This window comes from Thermobia domestica, chromosome 4 (assembly GCF_964235325.1).
Source record: "Thermobia domestica chromosome 4, izTheDome1.hap1.1, whole genome shotgun sequence".
Lineage (NCBI taxonomy): Eukaryota > Metazoa > Arthropoda > Insecta > Zygentoma > Lepismatidae > Thermobia > Thermobia domestica.
The window spans coordinates 8,851,220-8,867,173 of NC_137457.1; the positions used below are offsets into that span (position 1 = coordinate 8,851,220).

The 15,954-nt window shown below is 35.5% G+C and overlaps 1 protein-coding gene across 16 annotated transcripts in view; it reads left to right on the forward strand.

The window, feature by feature from the left end:
• LOC145683702 (uncharacterized) overlaps positions 1–15,954 on the forward strand; it is a 414,104-nt gene that overhangs the window by 101,664 nt on the left and 296,486 nt on the right. For 15 of the 16 annotated variants that reach the window (XM_081755116.1, XM_081755122.1, XM_081755125.1 and 12 more), the window contains one exon: positions 15,308–15,325. The exons of the other annotated variant lie outside the window; for it this stretch is intronic. In XM_081755116.1, the coding sequence (XP_081611242.1) occupies positions 15,308–15,325 (18 nt within the window). The remainder of the gene's footprint in view (positions 1–15,307; positions 15,326–15,954) is intronic. 16 annotated transcript variants of the gene reach the window in all.

The following is a 15,954-nucleotide window of genomic DNA, read 5'->3' on the forward strand; positions in this document are numbered from 1 at the left end:
GTGTATTGACAAACAACACCCAATGAACAGTGTTGCCAATCCAAGAGAAATTTGTGTTTTTGTAAATGGAATGACCTAAATTGAGTATCCTCATAGGATGCAATAGTGAAAATAAAGAGAAAAGAAATGGTTAACGCAGATCAGTGTTGCAAACTTTTCGAGTTGAGTTGATTTTGAGTTTATTGTCCCGTTCAGCAGCGTGGGTATATGAGACGTGGACCTACTGATTAACGTGGAATCCGAATCACATAAGCTCTTGCCGGGAATCGAACCTGGGTCTCTCACGCCAAAAGTGCAAACTTTTCCAGAAATAACGTGTAATATGTGTTGGCTCACAGGGAGTGAGGTACAAACGTTTTGTACACCTTAAATCGGATATTGACAAGATGTGTTTGCATTAACTCTAAGTCTAGACGGATCCGCTAAACAGTCGTGCCATCAACATAACAGAAATTTGAGTTTAGAAAACATACAATAACTCCGAAAAGGTCACTAGTGCTGTATGATTTAAAACCTATAACGCAAGGCGTTAGAGCATGAGGAGTAGAACCGTGGTTATGTGAGATTGATAACTGAGCGAGATATACTATATCTTGTAAAAACTGACAAGTAAGGTTCGTGAAAGGTGGCAACGCTGCACAGCGGGTTGGAGTTCCAACAACCTTGTTAAAATATAAAAACAACGTTCAATTTGCATGGGTTTATATACTCGTGGGCTTTTTTGGACGATGATAACCATGATGACATTAAGAGTAAAAAAGCCGCCGCTGTGCAGCGTTGCCATCTTTTATAAACCTTAGTTCTCAGCTTTAACAAGATACCGAATATATCTGCAATACGTGAGTTATCAATCTCACATAACCACAGCACTAAGCTCATGCTTTTCCTCCTTGCATTATTGGTTTTCAACCACGCAGCAGTAGTGATCATTTCCGAGTTTCTCTTACAAACTCAATTTTTCTCTTCTGTTGATGGCAACACTGTTCAGCGGATCCTTCTAGATTTAGAGTAAGCGTAAACAGTTCTTGTCAATATCTGATTTAAGGTACACGAATCGTTAACACCTCACTCCCTGTGTGCGCCAACAAATATTTCACGTTATTTCTCGAGAAGTTTGTAACACTGACCTGCGTTTTTAATCTGTTTCGTCCTTATTTTCATTGTTGCTTCCAATGATTATATCCAATTTATATAATATTATTTACAAAAACAAAACTTTCTCTTGAGTTGGCAACACTGTTCACGCAATGATGTTTGTCAGTACACAAGCAGATGTTGACCTTTCTCTAGTTCCTTCGTGGAAAGTTTCGTTTTCCTGTCTCTTTTAGCTTCTCCGTTATCACGATTGGAAATTCTAAATTTTAATATGAAAACGTCATTTTTTCATGACTTTGTCCCCAAGTCGGCAATGGTTAACGTTCCCATAGAGACCTGCTATTTCACTAATGCGTGTTTATGGTCACATAAAATATATTTGGTGTGTGTGCGTATTGTAACACGAAATTACCCCGAATAAGGGACACCCTAATATATATACAGTAGGAAGTCGAATATCCGAACTAATTGGGACCACAGGTAGTTTGAATTTTCCAATTGTTCGGATTTTCGAAACATGACCAATAAAATGCCACTTAGGCTTAAATATACTGTACGGCATGCTCTTTTACCGATACAGTGGTTATACAGTTCATACAGTAATTACCATACCGTATGTAAGGCTACTTACATTTAATGTTTCTAAAGAACCTGCTCGTACACTAAATTACACAGTTCTTGTAACACATTTAAAATTTAACTTGTATAGGTCTAAGGGAAAATAAAAATAACAATATGTATAACAAACAATTACATATGAATGGGGTTTTGTAAAAACAGTGACTTCACACAAAGGAAATTGAATTAGTGTACTGCCACTAGCTTCTACAGACCGCGTTCGGATTTATGACGTTCGGATTATCGACGTCCTGCTGTATATAAATACGACGGTTGTAAGAGTTTCCTAAAACAGGACCCTGGACCATGGTTTATACCTCATTCTCTTAAGAATAAAGCAACTCTTCAAAGGATACTACTTGCATGCCGATATCATAAACTACAAGAGTAAATTAGGGAAAATCCTGGAAATTTTCCGAAAAATTCGCCTTTTAGAAATCTCTGTGTCTCTTGGGTCTTTGGTTGTGTAAATGTAGACATTCAAAAAATTATAAATAGTTAGAGACATACACAATGCGTGTGCAAAATTACAATGTGATATCTTGAAAACTATGGGCGGGAAGACATTTTGAAAATTGCCTCAAGAAAAAATGTGATCTCACGTCCCTCGCCCTCATTTGGCGCCACCAAGTTGACCATCTGGTTCCAAAACGAATTTGAGGTGTTCTTTTTTCTATGTCTGATTTGACCAATAAAAAAACACCTTAAGTGTCTCTTATAAAATCTAAATAAACGGTTAAAGACAACACTGCATAACGGTACGAAAACTTACCGTAGATCGTAAAAGGTTATTCTGCAATTCTTTGTTGGGCAACTTGCCTATTCATTCTTTTGATCACAATTAATGCATTAAACATTAGTTCAACTTTTTGAGATTTTATTTTTCATTTCTTTACACCACACGAAAATTTTGAAGGGCAATTACTACAACTAACGTGGGCTGGGCTTAAATCCAATGCATTTACTGGGTATGCAAACCATCATGCAACACCAATTCTTGTAATATAGGCCATTTTATGCCATATATTATTTCCCCTCCAGAGAACTAGATTGCAAGACAACGCATTTGATACAGGGTTCTTCAACTCTTTGAGTTTGCAATATCTTAACTAGTTTGGAGCTAGGAATGTTATGAAAGAAGGATATTACGCTTTAGTCAAATTACTAAGTAGGTACACGTGGTGCTGGGTTTGATTACTGTTGAATCAAAAATTTCAAAGTATTGACCAATATCATAAGATAAGTGCGGAGTCAATTGAACTTATAGGCGTCGAACTCTGTCTAGAAAGGGTAACTCCATCTGAAGTGGTCCAAAGATGGTAAAAATGGCTGCTCGACCACCTCCTAAAATTATAGAAATTATAGTGTGATGAACCTTGTGTATGAGAAGATCAATAACATCATTCGCGTTGTTGTATGTACAAGTGTCCATGAATTTCGGGCATCTTAATTGTTATTGGACTGTCATTTTTTTTTATTTGCATTTGAACAGCTGAACTGAACGTTTGAAACAAAAACGAGCCTAATTGCTGAATCATGCGTAGTTTTTTTTTATATCTACCATGAAACATATCAAAACATTTAAATTTTTCCGAATTATGACCATCGTCACGCGCATGCTTTCTTCGTATTTTTACCATGTCTTCACTTTTGTCTCCATTTAATATCAGTCAAGGTTCTTTTTGCAATAGTTTATTCACATACAGAATTACTTTGTGGCCTAAGCAGCAATTTTAACACTTTGCTTTCCTGAGATGTTACGCCCCAAATATAGCATCAAAATTACAAACTTCAACTTCCAGACTCCCATAAATCTATGGTGCCAGTAGTATCATAGCTGTGGATATTTCTACAGACTCTTTACATGCAACAGTACTCAGCACAAAACGTCTGAACCCCACACTTCATACCGTCCCAAATTACGTAGAGTAATTTTCTGTATTTCTCCTGGTGATTTCATGCATTGGTTTGCAACCCTACACATTTATTTAGAACCAAGAATATGTCTTTTTCGTATACCTCAGTATGTCCTCTAAACATTCGTTTTTGCTTGGAGTTCGTCTGATAAGTACGTCTTGAGCAACTGTAGTTTTCGTAAGCGCTTGCAAATGCAAAAAATGGCAGTCCATCGACAACAAAGATGGCCACGATTCAGGAACACTTGTACATACGAGAACGTGAATAGTGTTATTGTCCTTCTCATACACAAGGTTCGTTACAAACAAAGTTTTATAATTTTCGTAGATGGTCGAGCAACCACCTGTGGATCACTTCGTATAGATTGAACCGAGAATGATATATTATTACGTGATTCGCAAAGGAAGTATTTAATAGGCATCATACAACTAAAATATATTGATGTCAGTGACGTAACTAGAGTGTGGACAACAGGGCTTGTACCCTGGATGCCGGACTGAGGGCGAAGAACTGGACAAATATTTATTTTTAACTATAAGACAAGGAAAGCAGATTTAGCAAACTTAAGGTCATAAAAATTTACCTCAGAAACTTAACAGGACAAGAAACACCAACTTTAGAGCATAAGTTAGCTACAAAGATAAGTCGTATCCATAGATCATATGTTAGCTACAAAGCTATATTTTGAGGACATTGTAAAAATCTTTGAAGCCAAAGGATCCCCAGAAGTTAAATTTTAGTCCAGATTTTTGTGTTTTCACTTATCTTACATCGATTTAAGAGATTTGTAGAATGTCCAAGTATAATATTTGACACAATAACTTGAGTGTTTGTCATAATTAAATATGCTATTTTAAAGCATCAGGCTGTTGATTCATTCTACATGTATACACATCCCGATATAATTACATCTTGATTTGTAGTTATTAGGTTAAGATTTATAAGAATAGGTCAATATGCTAATCTCAAATTATTTGGGAATCAAATACTGATTAATTTGGTGCTTTATCTTGTACTAAAAATTAAATTAAGTATTGCAAATATGAGATCAAGTTTCACCACATGCAGAAAAATTTGAATAGGAGAGTTACTGTAGGATGCCAGGTGTAGTGAGGAGTGATTTGATTTACTTAGACAAGGGGGCGCTAAGGCGAGTTGTTTTCCCGCGCGAAAAATAGCCTAGTTGCGTCGCTGATTGAGATGGCGACTTCTGTGTGAAATCGTTTAATTATTTTAGGATAAAACTCCGCAATATAATACTTTAATTTCAAAACAATTTTGTCGAAAAAATATAATATGTATACTTTTACGATGACAAACAAAATTACCAGTTCTCAAAAAAAAAAAGTTAAATATACTTAGTCATAAGAAAGGACCTTACATTTGATAAATTAAAAATAAAAGTTTCGAGTATTGCCATGAAATAGAGAGCAAAAGGTAAAATTAGAAAGTCTACTTGTATCAATGAAACAGGTAGTCATTCAGCAGATAGAAGGAGGTAATTAACACACACACACACCGAGGTTATTCCTGACACGAAGATAAGACAAAAGGTATAGACTGGATGCACGCATCCTTCCTTTCGGAATGTAGGCTGCCGAGAACATAAAAAATGAAATTTAATGGTCCATAGCTCCAAAAGGAATATCGTAGTATAGTAGGAAGGAAGGCAATATTGTAGGCAAATATAGTTTAGGCAAAAGAAATGAAAGGGGAGAGAAACTTTTGAATTTCTATAGACAGAATTAAGTAGTAATTGGGAACACTTGGTTCAAACAGGACAAAAGAAGACGATATACATGGAAATCCACAGTAGACGGCGGAAGATATCAGATGGGCAATATTATGATTCAGGACAGGTATCGGAATATCGTGAACAACGTGAAGACCTTTCCCGGGCAGACATTTTCTCTGATCATAATCTTGTGCTGGCCGAAGTAGATATTCGACTGAAAAGTGTAGACAGAAGAAAAAAATAGGAAGCAAAGTGTTCAATACTGAAAAGTTGAAAAGCGAGGAAGTAAGAAATCTTCCCGCTGAAAAATTCGAAGAAAAATATACAAACTAGGAAAGAATAGGCGCAGTTAGTAACGGACAGTGGGAACATATTGAACTTTGCATACATCTGGCTGCAGAAGTAGCAGATTACCGCGAACACAAAACAGTTAAGAAACCATGAGATACTGAACAGATGTTGCAGAAAATGAGGGAAAGACGTGCAAACAGGTTGATACAGAAGACGGCAGAATGATGTACAGAAAGTTAAACAATAAGTTACGAAGTAGTAGAAAATGAAATAGGAGAAGATAATAAAGGCTTTAGGATCTTTCGGAATGGGTTTGAAAAGGCTATATACAAGATTACGAACGAAAAGCAACATGGGTAGATAATTTACCAATCGAATTCATTAAAAATATGGGAAACAAGAGCAAGAAAGAATCGTTTCGACTTAGCAATGAAATATATGAAACAGGAGAGTGGCCAAAAGACTTCTCGAAGATGATTATAATACCGATGGCTAAGAAATCGAACCCAAAGTGATGTGATGATTATAGAACTATTAGTCTCATATCTCATGCAGCTAAAATTCTGCTCCGAATACTGAACAAAAGGCTGTATGGAGGAACAAACGAAAAAGTTGAGGAGGAACAGTTCGGGTTCAGAAGAGGTAATTGCAGAAGATATACAATTGGATTATTCAAGGTGATTGGTGAAAGATTTGTAGAAAAAGGGAAAGACCTATATGTTGTGTTTATTGATCTAGAAAGGGTTTGACTGTGTGAATTGGGAATTGTTGTTGTTAGTTCTAAAGAAGATTGGGTTGGAATGGAAAGATCGAAGACTCATAAGAAACTTATACATGGACCAACAACTAAGTGTTAGGATAGGGGAGGAACTGACAGAAGAAAGTGCTATTTTCGCAAAAAAAAATTTTAGAGGTTGTTGGTGAGTACTTCAAATTATGTGCCCTTAGCCAAACTGTCTCTATAAAAATTGTTGCGTGAGTATCTTAAGATTCTAAAACATGGACTTTTGGATAGCGTAAATATTACTTCCTAAGTGACGTCTTGACCCGACTACGGTAGGTCCCATAGTATTGGAACTATGGACTTTAAAGCATTTTTTCGTTTTCGGCAGCTCATAACTCCGAAAGGAAGCATTTGTGCATCCAGGTTGGTCTAGACTGTTTTATCTTGGTGTCAGTAATTAGCTCCAAAACGTTGTTCGTGTTGTTTTGAAACACCCTTTATATGTATTTATAATTTTTGCCTTCTTGCTTGATAATGACAAACCAGTTGAAAGTGTAACTGACAATTCTCAATAGTTTATTGATTATAATTGTCTGTACAAGTTATTGTATAATTTTGAATGTGTTCTTTAGTTTTTAGGAAAATGGCGAGGAATCTCTTGTGTTAAGAACAAGTTGATTGATGTTCCTATTTTATTTTCAAATTTTTTATATTGTTATTTTTATTATTGTTATTATTTACTACTGAACTAACATGTTTAGGAGTTGTTTCCAAGACCAGGGGAAGGCTATAACACCTGCCATGAATAAAGTTTAAATAGGAAGTGTAGATACTAGCTTTTAATTAATTATTACTGTTGGCTGTTCGGGTGGTTTTTAGGAGGTATAAGTGGAAGTGCTACAGGTAAAGGAGGATCTGCAACGGGTGGTGGAAGAACTTCTAGTCGTGGTAGAGGGGCAGCTTCTTTAGGTGGTGGAGGAAGTGCAGATGCAACAAGCAGAGCAGTTGCTCATGGTGGTGGAGTGGCAAGGGCAAGTGGTGGAGAGATAGCGTCAGGTGGTGGAGCCTCTACTTTAGGTGGTGGAGAAAGTGCAGGTGCAGCAGGCGGAGCATCACTTATGACGGTGAAAAAAGTGCAGGTGCTACAGGTGGAGCAGTTGCACACGGTGGTGGAGGAACAGGAGCAGGTGGTGGAGGGGCAGCAACAAATATTGGAGCAGCTAGTTCAGGTGTTGGAGGAAATGCAGGTGCAGTAGCTGGAGCAGTTGTTCATGGTGGTGGAGGGTGTGCAGGTACAGCAGATGGAGCATCTGCTTATGGTGGTGGATCATCGTCTACAGGTGGTGGAGGAAATGCAGGTGCTACAGGTGGAGCTGCTGCTGTGTGTAGTAAAGGCATCAACAGGTAGTGGCAGTGAGCCAGCGGTAGCTGGTATAACACCTGCCATAAAAGGTAATACTTGTTTCTGAAAAATTCACCACAAAGCACGGAATTATAACGGGATGTATTTTCTGCTTCAGAATATAAGAATTAACATGCTTCTACTGAATCTACACGTGTCCAACCTATTACTTCTGAAATAAAGCTTATTCGTAAAATAACATACCATTAAAATTAGCTAAAATGGTTTAAATTTTGAAATGTACTATAATTACAGATGAAGCAGCTACTGAATGATTTTATTTTTAAAAAATTTGTTTTGTAAATGAAAACAAAACGACAAAGTATTTACATAATACGTTACATAATCATGCACCAATTTCTTGTGAATTTGAATCTGGATTACCTACAGAACAGGCTGTTTTGTAACCATAGCTTGTTTTGTTTAAAGTTGATATTTCTTGTTGAGTATTCGAGGAACGAAGTTGATAATCTTTTTTCTTTTTGTTTCAACTATTGGTAAAGATCAGGGTTTCTCAACCTGGGGATCGCAAACATAAGGGGAAGAGATAAATATAATTAGAATGTAATACGGGTAAATATCATTAAATATTAATTTGAATTTTGTTGTGATATTTACAACAATTTTGTTGTGATTCTTATACATACTATTAAGAACATTACAAAATGTAGGTCTATTAAACATTTTCAATAGGTGCAAAGTTATTTAAAAATCAACTTAAATGAAAGAGGCACAATATGAAACTAACGAGAACTTCATATTGAAATAACAGTAAAATACAAATCTAACAAAACCTACATATTGAAATATAATTAAAATTGAAAGGTAATGAGATACCTGAACATGATAAAAATTATCATATGATTTCACTAGTACTGTAATGTCCGGCTCAATCTTCGTGACACACATTATCAAATCATTTAAATTACTCGACGACTTTTTAAAACAAATGTCAAAGTTTTTAACCAAAATTAAAAATCACTATTTTTCTTACCAAACTACCGAAAATTAAGAGAGTTATGAAATTTTAAAATTTTCAAATGGCCGCCATTTCGAAACAATATGACGGATCGCGTACAATATTTATAATATGAATGAACTAACCAAATTTGGTTTTAAGCCATTCGCTTTTAGGGAAGTTACTGTATCCACTATATGCAAGAAATGGATTCTACTATTATAGAAATAGATGGAAATCATGAGATCTTCGGAATAGGTATATAAAAATTCCCAAGTACGCTTATTAAAAACCAGAGATTATAAGGGGATTGCAGGCAAGAGGATATGATAAACTGGGGGCCATGATAGGAATTAGGTTGAGAACCACTGGTATAGGTATTTCAGTTCTGGTTGGTTCTGAAAATTCAAATTTTCAGAGTTAAATATAGATTGTAGAGTTTTACATCACGTTTTTGTTTTAAGTCTGTATCTACAATATGAACCAAACAGTGCTTCCAGTAGTATATATATAAACTATGGGTTGATATTTCAGAAGCCACTATGTACATCTTCAGTACATTCATTCTAAGTCACAGTAATCAATTTTTGATTAGCGATATTTACTATATTAACTACTTATTTATTTCAATTTCGTGTTACTTTAATTGTTCATTATATAGTGTACTTGCCATAAAAATTGTTTTATTTGTGTTTGTGATTACATAAATATTTAAATATTGATAAATGTTGAAAAGGTAAACATGTAAATCTCTTTCAAGGAGTCAGAATCCCCTTTTGCCTACTTCAACATCGGTTTATTTATTTAGAAAAATGTTCATAATAGTGACCGAATAATAGCTGAGAAAGGAAGGGAGAAAATACGTTGGGCACTTCTATTATTTCAACAATAGATTTATTTTCAGTGTGAGATCATTTTTGACAATTTGTGTGGTTCTTTCTGGTTCCTTTTCTGAAACTAAAGTGTGTGAATGTGGTTAAAATTAAAGGGTACAACACAATAAAGAAGGTCTTTGTTTTCTATCAGCTTCGACACTAAGAAAGCACTTAACACAATTGGTACAACTTTTTTTTACAGCTGTTATCACTGTATGCTTGGAATCTCTTCTATTTTATTATGTGCGTAATTGTAAGTTAATTTGTTTAAGATATTCAAAGTTTAATCTCTTTTTCCTTGTATGTACACAGAATACAAAACTTGTTAAAGAGCACAAAGGAACAAATTATAATAATAATTATTAAGTATTCTTCCTTTTGGCAGGTAATGGGATTAATGAGGTTTTTTTTTTTTTTTAACTTCGTTGTTTCTCGATTTTCAGTATTCTCTTTTAACTCTGAATATTTTCTTTTACTTTCCAAATCATCGATCACTTGTGTTTTTCTTCTTCATATTCCCCGCTTTCCTTCCATCTTTCCTTCTATGGCAATATGAAGAAGACAATTTCTTTGCAAGATGTGTCCAGTCCAGTTGGCTTTTCTGCGTAGGATGGTTGCTAGGAGCATCCCCTTCTCTCCTATTCGTTTTAAAACGTCTTTGTTTGTTACTCTCTCTGTCCATTTTATCTTCTCCATCTTCCTTCAACAGCACATTTCGAAGCTCTCTAAATATTTCTTCTCTAAGTTCCGTAATGTCCCAGTCTCTGAACCATGAAGTAAAATACTCCATATATAACACTTCTTGCTTAGTTCAATATTAAGGGTGCTACTTAAGAGTGACCTTAATATAAATAGGCAAATAGCTTCCTTATATACAATTGTCCTCTAGTAATTTTAGTATTTGCCTTTATCAAAGCAATAATAAATGAAGGTGTGTAGTTTGGTTAACGGCATACAAATATGAAACCAGGAAAGTATTCAAATTATGCGACAACAAAATTTATTTGAAGAGATGTATCATGTCTTCGAAGAACATCTTTGTTTTATATACAGAATATACTTCTGTAGTTAAAGAAACCATAAACGTATCCATTTATATAATCTCTGATGAAGGCGATAGAACGTGATTCAGAAATATGATAGTTTACAAATAGTTTGCATGAGTAGGGTTCGTAAACTGGATTCGAACTATTTAAAATTTCGGTTCTCTCTTACGGATGTGATTTTGTGTGGAATACTACTCTCTAAAACCGAATGAACTGAAATGAACTCCATACACTATATACCAGCCTGGAATTACAGTGTTGGGTGCGTTATCCAACGAAGCTGTTGTCGAACCAAATTTTTTTGATGCAATCATGGATAGGGTGAATTGCCTAGAAATGCAATGCCTGTGACGATGTTCTCTCAGAAGGATGGAGCACCTCCCTGTTATGAAAACTACCTCAATCAAACTTTCTTACAGCTTTCGTTTGGAAGAAGAGCCAACATCGAATCGCCACGAGACCTGAGAACAATAGATTGAGGGCAGGGTAGTAAGAACGAAGTTTACAAAATAGCTCCCATACAATGAATGAATAGAAAAAGGTATACCTTAGAAGCATTTATTGAAATTGATGCAAACTAGGTTTCCTATCATAATGTTTGTGGAAAGGTTTAAAACATGTTCCAGTGTTGTAAGGTGAACAATTTGAGCAGAAACAAGATTAACCCTCTCCGGATCCCGGCATTTTTTAGACTTTCAGTCAAGCAGCTACTGCATCGTCACTATTTATCCTAGGATCTTGGTTCATACCTAATTCTCTTCAGAACACAGCTGGCTTTCAAATTGTACCACTTGCATGCTCATACCATATACCAGGAGAGGGAAAATTGATGTCGAAGGGAAAATTTTGAGGGGAAATTTTTTGTCCCCCTGCCCCCCCCTGTGTGAACGTAGAGACCTCCAAAAATCTGATAAATAGTACTTGGTAAACTAAATGTGTGTACCAAATATCAAGTTTCTATCTTGAATACTAAGGGCGATAAAAATTTTATCATGAATTCCCACAATGCCCCAAATTACCACAATACACTATGATCTCAGGAAAAAAATTCCTGAGACATCTCTAATTAACCTAGGCTCATGGTTCATACCTCATTCTCTTCAGAATAGAACTGCCTTTCAGACGGTATGACTCAAGTGTCTCCATCATGTATCTAAGGCGAGAAAATGACGAAAAAACGGGATTTTGGAGTAAAATAACCCTTTTTTCAACTTTTAGCCCCTCTGGACCCCCCCTGTTTTAACGCAGAAATCTGAAAAAATCTGGTAAATACTACTCGGTGGACTAAATGTTTGTGCACAATTTCAATCTTCTACGTGCAAAAATAAGCCCGTCAAAAAATTCAGAAAATTCCCCATATTACCCTATACAGAGGGGTATATTGAAAAGAATTCCCTGACACATTCCTAATTAACCTCGGATCATGGTTTGCACATCATTTTCTTCAGAATAGAACTGCCTTTCAGACGGTATGACTCACGTGTCTCCATCATGTATCTAAGGCGGGAAAATGATGAAAAACGGGATTTTTTGGGTAAAAATATCCCTTTTTCAACTTTTAGCCCCTCTGGACCCCTCTGTTTTAACGTAGAGATCTGAAAAAATCTGATAAATACTACTAGATAGGTTGAATGTTTATGCACAATTTCAATCTTCTAGGTACAAAAGTAAGCCCGCCAAAAAATGCATATACCGACAATGTTCCAAATTACCCTATACAGAGGGATATTTTTTATAAATTCCCTGAGACATCCCTAATTACCCTAGGGTCATGTTTCGTCCATCATTCTCTTCAGAATAAAATTGCCTTTCAGACGGTATGACTCACGTGTCTCCATCATGTACATTAGGCGAGAAAATCCCGTAAAAAGGGATTTTGGGGTAAAAATATCCCTTTTTTCAACCATTTGCCCATCTGGTTTCCCCCCTGTTTTAACTCACACATCTGAAAAAAATCTGGTAAATACTACCCGGTGGACTGAATGTTTGTGCAAAATTTCAATCTTCTACGTGCAAAAATAAGCGCGCCAAAAAATATTGAACATAGGGTTAATAAATGAAAAAATATATTTTAGAATTATGACATCATCACCTCCTATGTCTGGACGCAGGACGGTCTGAAACCATACGTAACGTGTTCTACAATGCCTCTGGACTTGAAAAGCAAAAACAAAAAACAAAACAAAACAAAACAAAAACAAAAAACAAAAAAAAAAAAACGGACGAAAAAGCTCAAATAGAAGAGTTATAACGCAATGTACCATGAAAAACGCGTATGGTACAAATTGTACCATAGGATCCCCAAAGGGTTAATACTATTCAAAATGGTAAGTGAAACATTAATCTTATTTCTGCTCAAATAAGCTAGTGCTGTCAGTCCGGTACTTTCGCAACAATTTTTATAGAGAGAGTAGGTGAGTACTTCAAATTATATGCTCCAAGCCAAACTCCTTCTATAAAAAAATGTTGCGTGAGTATCTTAGGATTCTGAAACATGTATTTTTCTATAGCTGAGATATTAGTTTCTAAGTAATAAAGTGTTGACCCGACTACGATAAATCCCATAGTTTTGGAGCTATTCGTCTTTAAAGCTAGTTTTTTCATGTTCTCGGCAGTCAATAACTCCGAAAGGAAGCATTTGTGCACCGAAGTTGGTCTATACTTTTTGTCTGATCTTGGTGTCAGGAATCACCTCCGAAACGTTGTCGGTTTTGTTTTCATACAACCTGTATATATTTTTTGTTTGTAAATTTTGAATGTAATTTCACAAAAAATTGCAACAATTAATATATCAATCTATTATGTACAAATGCAGTTTGATTACAATAAAAATTTTCATAGAATGACAGATCCAGCCCCGCAACCAGCCACACATTTTTTGGGCGGTCACGAATATATTAGGGGGGCCAAGTCATTAAAATTTCTCTTACCAATAGCTAAAATGTGTTTTTTCTATTAATAATAGCATTTTGTGTTAAGGTGTGGAGGGGCCACGAAAAGTTTAAGGGGTACCAGACCCCCCTAGTCTCCCTCTAGTTGCGGGCCTGGACAGATCCCAATTATAATCTCGATTTCATATATCTTTGATTTAAAGGTATATTGATCGTAAATGAATATTACAAAATCTATTACTTGATTGATTACACCGCCACACACACATACACAAAATATGAGTTTTGTGCACCAGACCCCAAAATATGGATTTAATGTATTTATTACAGAGAATCAAATTTCAAAACCCGAGGACGATTGAACCTATCAATTCCTTTTTATGGTCGAAATATTGATCAATTTTGATATGGAGGATACATGTAACACAACTACACAAAAAATCTAAATTCTTTTCAGTGTATCCCAGGGTGTGAATTCGGTATATTTCGTTACACAGAATCCGAATTTTGAAACCCAAGACGATTGTGCCAATTTTTTATGGGCGAAAAACATAATGTATTTTGGATAGGGAGGATACACGTAATACAACTGTACAAAAATCTAAAGTTCTGTTCAGGGGACCCCAGGATATAGATTTGATGTATTTTGTTACTTACAATTCAAATTTCGAAACCCCAGGTCGATCGACCGTGTCAATGTTTTGTTATGGGAGAAAAAACTGAACAATTTTAGATAGGGAGGATACACATAACACAACTGTACAAAAATCTAAAGTTCTGTTCAGGGGATCCCAGGATATAGATTTGATGTATTTTGTTACTTACAATTCAAATTTCGAAACCCCAGGTCGATCGACCGTGTCAGTGTTTTGTTATAGGAGAAAAACCTGAACAATTTTAGATAGGGAGGATACACATAACACAACTGTACAAAAATCTAAAGTTCTGTTCAGGGGACCCCAGGATATAGATTTGATGTATTTTGTTACTTACAATTCAAATTTCGAAATCCCAGGTCGATCGACCGTGTCAGTGTTTTGTTATAGGAGAAAAAACGTGAGCAATTTTGGATAGGGAAGATACATGTAACACAGCTACACAAAAAACAATAGTTCTGTGCAGCTTACCCCAGGATTTGGATTCCATGTACTTTGTCATACAGAATCCAAATTTCGAAACCCTACAAAAATTGACCGTGTCAATGTTGTTTTATGGGCGAAAAAGATGTTTCCTCCTTATACAAAATTGCTCAAGTTTTTCACCCATAAATATGAATTGATACCTTCAGTCATCCTGGGGTTTCAAAATCTGGATATTACGTAAAAAGAAAAAAATACATCGAATCCAGTCCCTGGGGTCCTTTGCATATAACTTTATTCTTTTGTGTGTAGCTGTGTTTTTAATTGTTTAATAAATTATTCCTCTTATTGATAAATTATTCTTATGTATCAACATAATATATGGACTTATAAAACAAATATGCATACACATATACATATTGCAAATATTATTTTTGTATAATACTGCTATCGAATCACAGTGAAGTTTGATATGTGAACACTTCAAGAACAAAATATGGTCCAAAACTATTCCATCAGTCGGAGCAGGTATGATTAATATTGTTTCCAACTTGATAGTGAACTCGTATCTTGTTAAATTACTATATTAAACAATTCTTTGTAAGAAATAATTACTTATTAGCTTCATTAAGTTCAGACGAAATTTGGAACAAATACTAATTTTCAAATTTTACAGGGGCTGGAAAGAGACCAAGTAAGTAATAATTTTCTGTGTATATTTACACAAATAGCAGATAAGTAATTTGTTTCACCTAATTTTTAGATAATTTTTAGGCTACTTTATCCTTAAGTGAAAATGAAATGAAATCTTTGAGTTTTACGTCCCACGGTTATGCCGGTTACTCTAAAGGAGACGGTGATTATGAGTAATGAATGAATTGGTGGAATGAAGAAAGTGGGAGGAAACGGGAGAACCCCGAGAAAACCCACGCACACGGTGTTTGTCCACTACAAAGTTCACTTGGCGGGGGCTGGGATCGAACCCGGGACCCCAAGCACCAGAGGTGAACGCTCTACCACTGAGCCACCGCGGCCCCTTTTATCCTTAAGTGATGTGAGTTTCAAACTAAAGGTAAAGAACTGATTTTAACAACAAGATCAGAAGAAGGAAAAAGTTGAAGGAATGTTTATTCAAATAACACTAATTAAAGAGAATTTATCATTTGTCTGTCATCGCTGCATGAAATCAATACTGCCAGATCAATATTAATAATCAAAGAAGCGAGTTTCGTTTGACAATGTGAAACTATGTGTACTTACAAACTATGGAAATTCACGGTGGAAATCGGAAATAGTAGATTCATAATTGCTGGTTGCAATAGA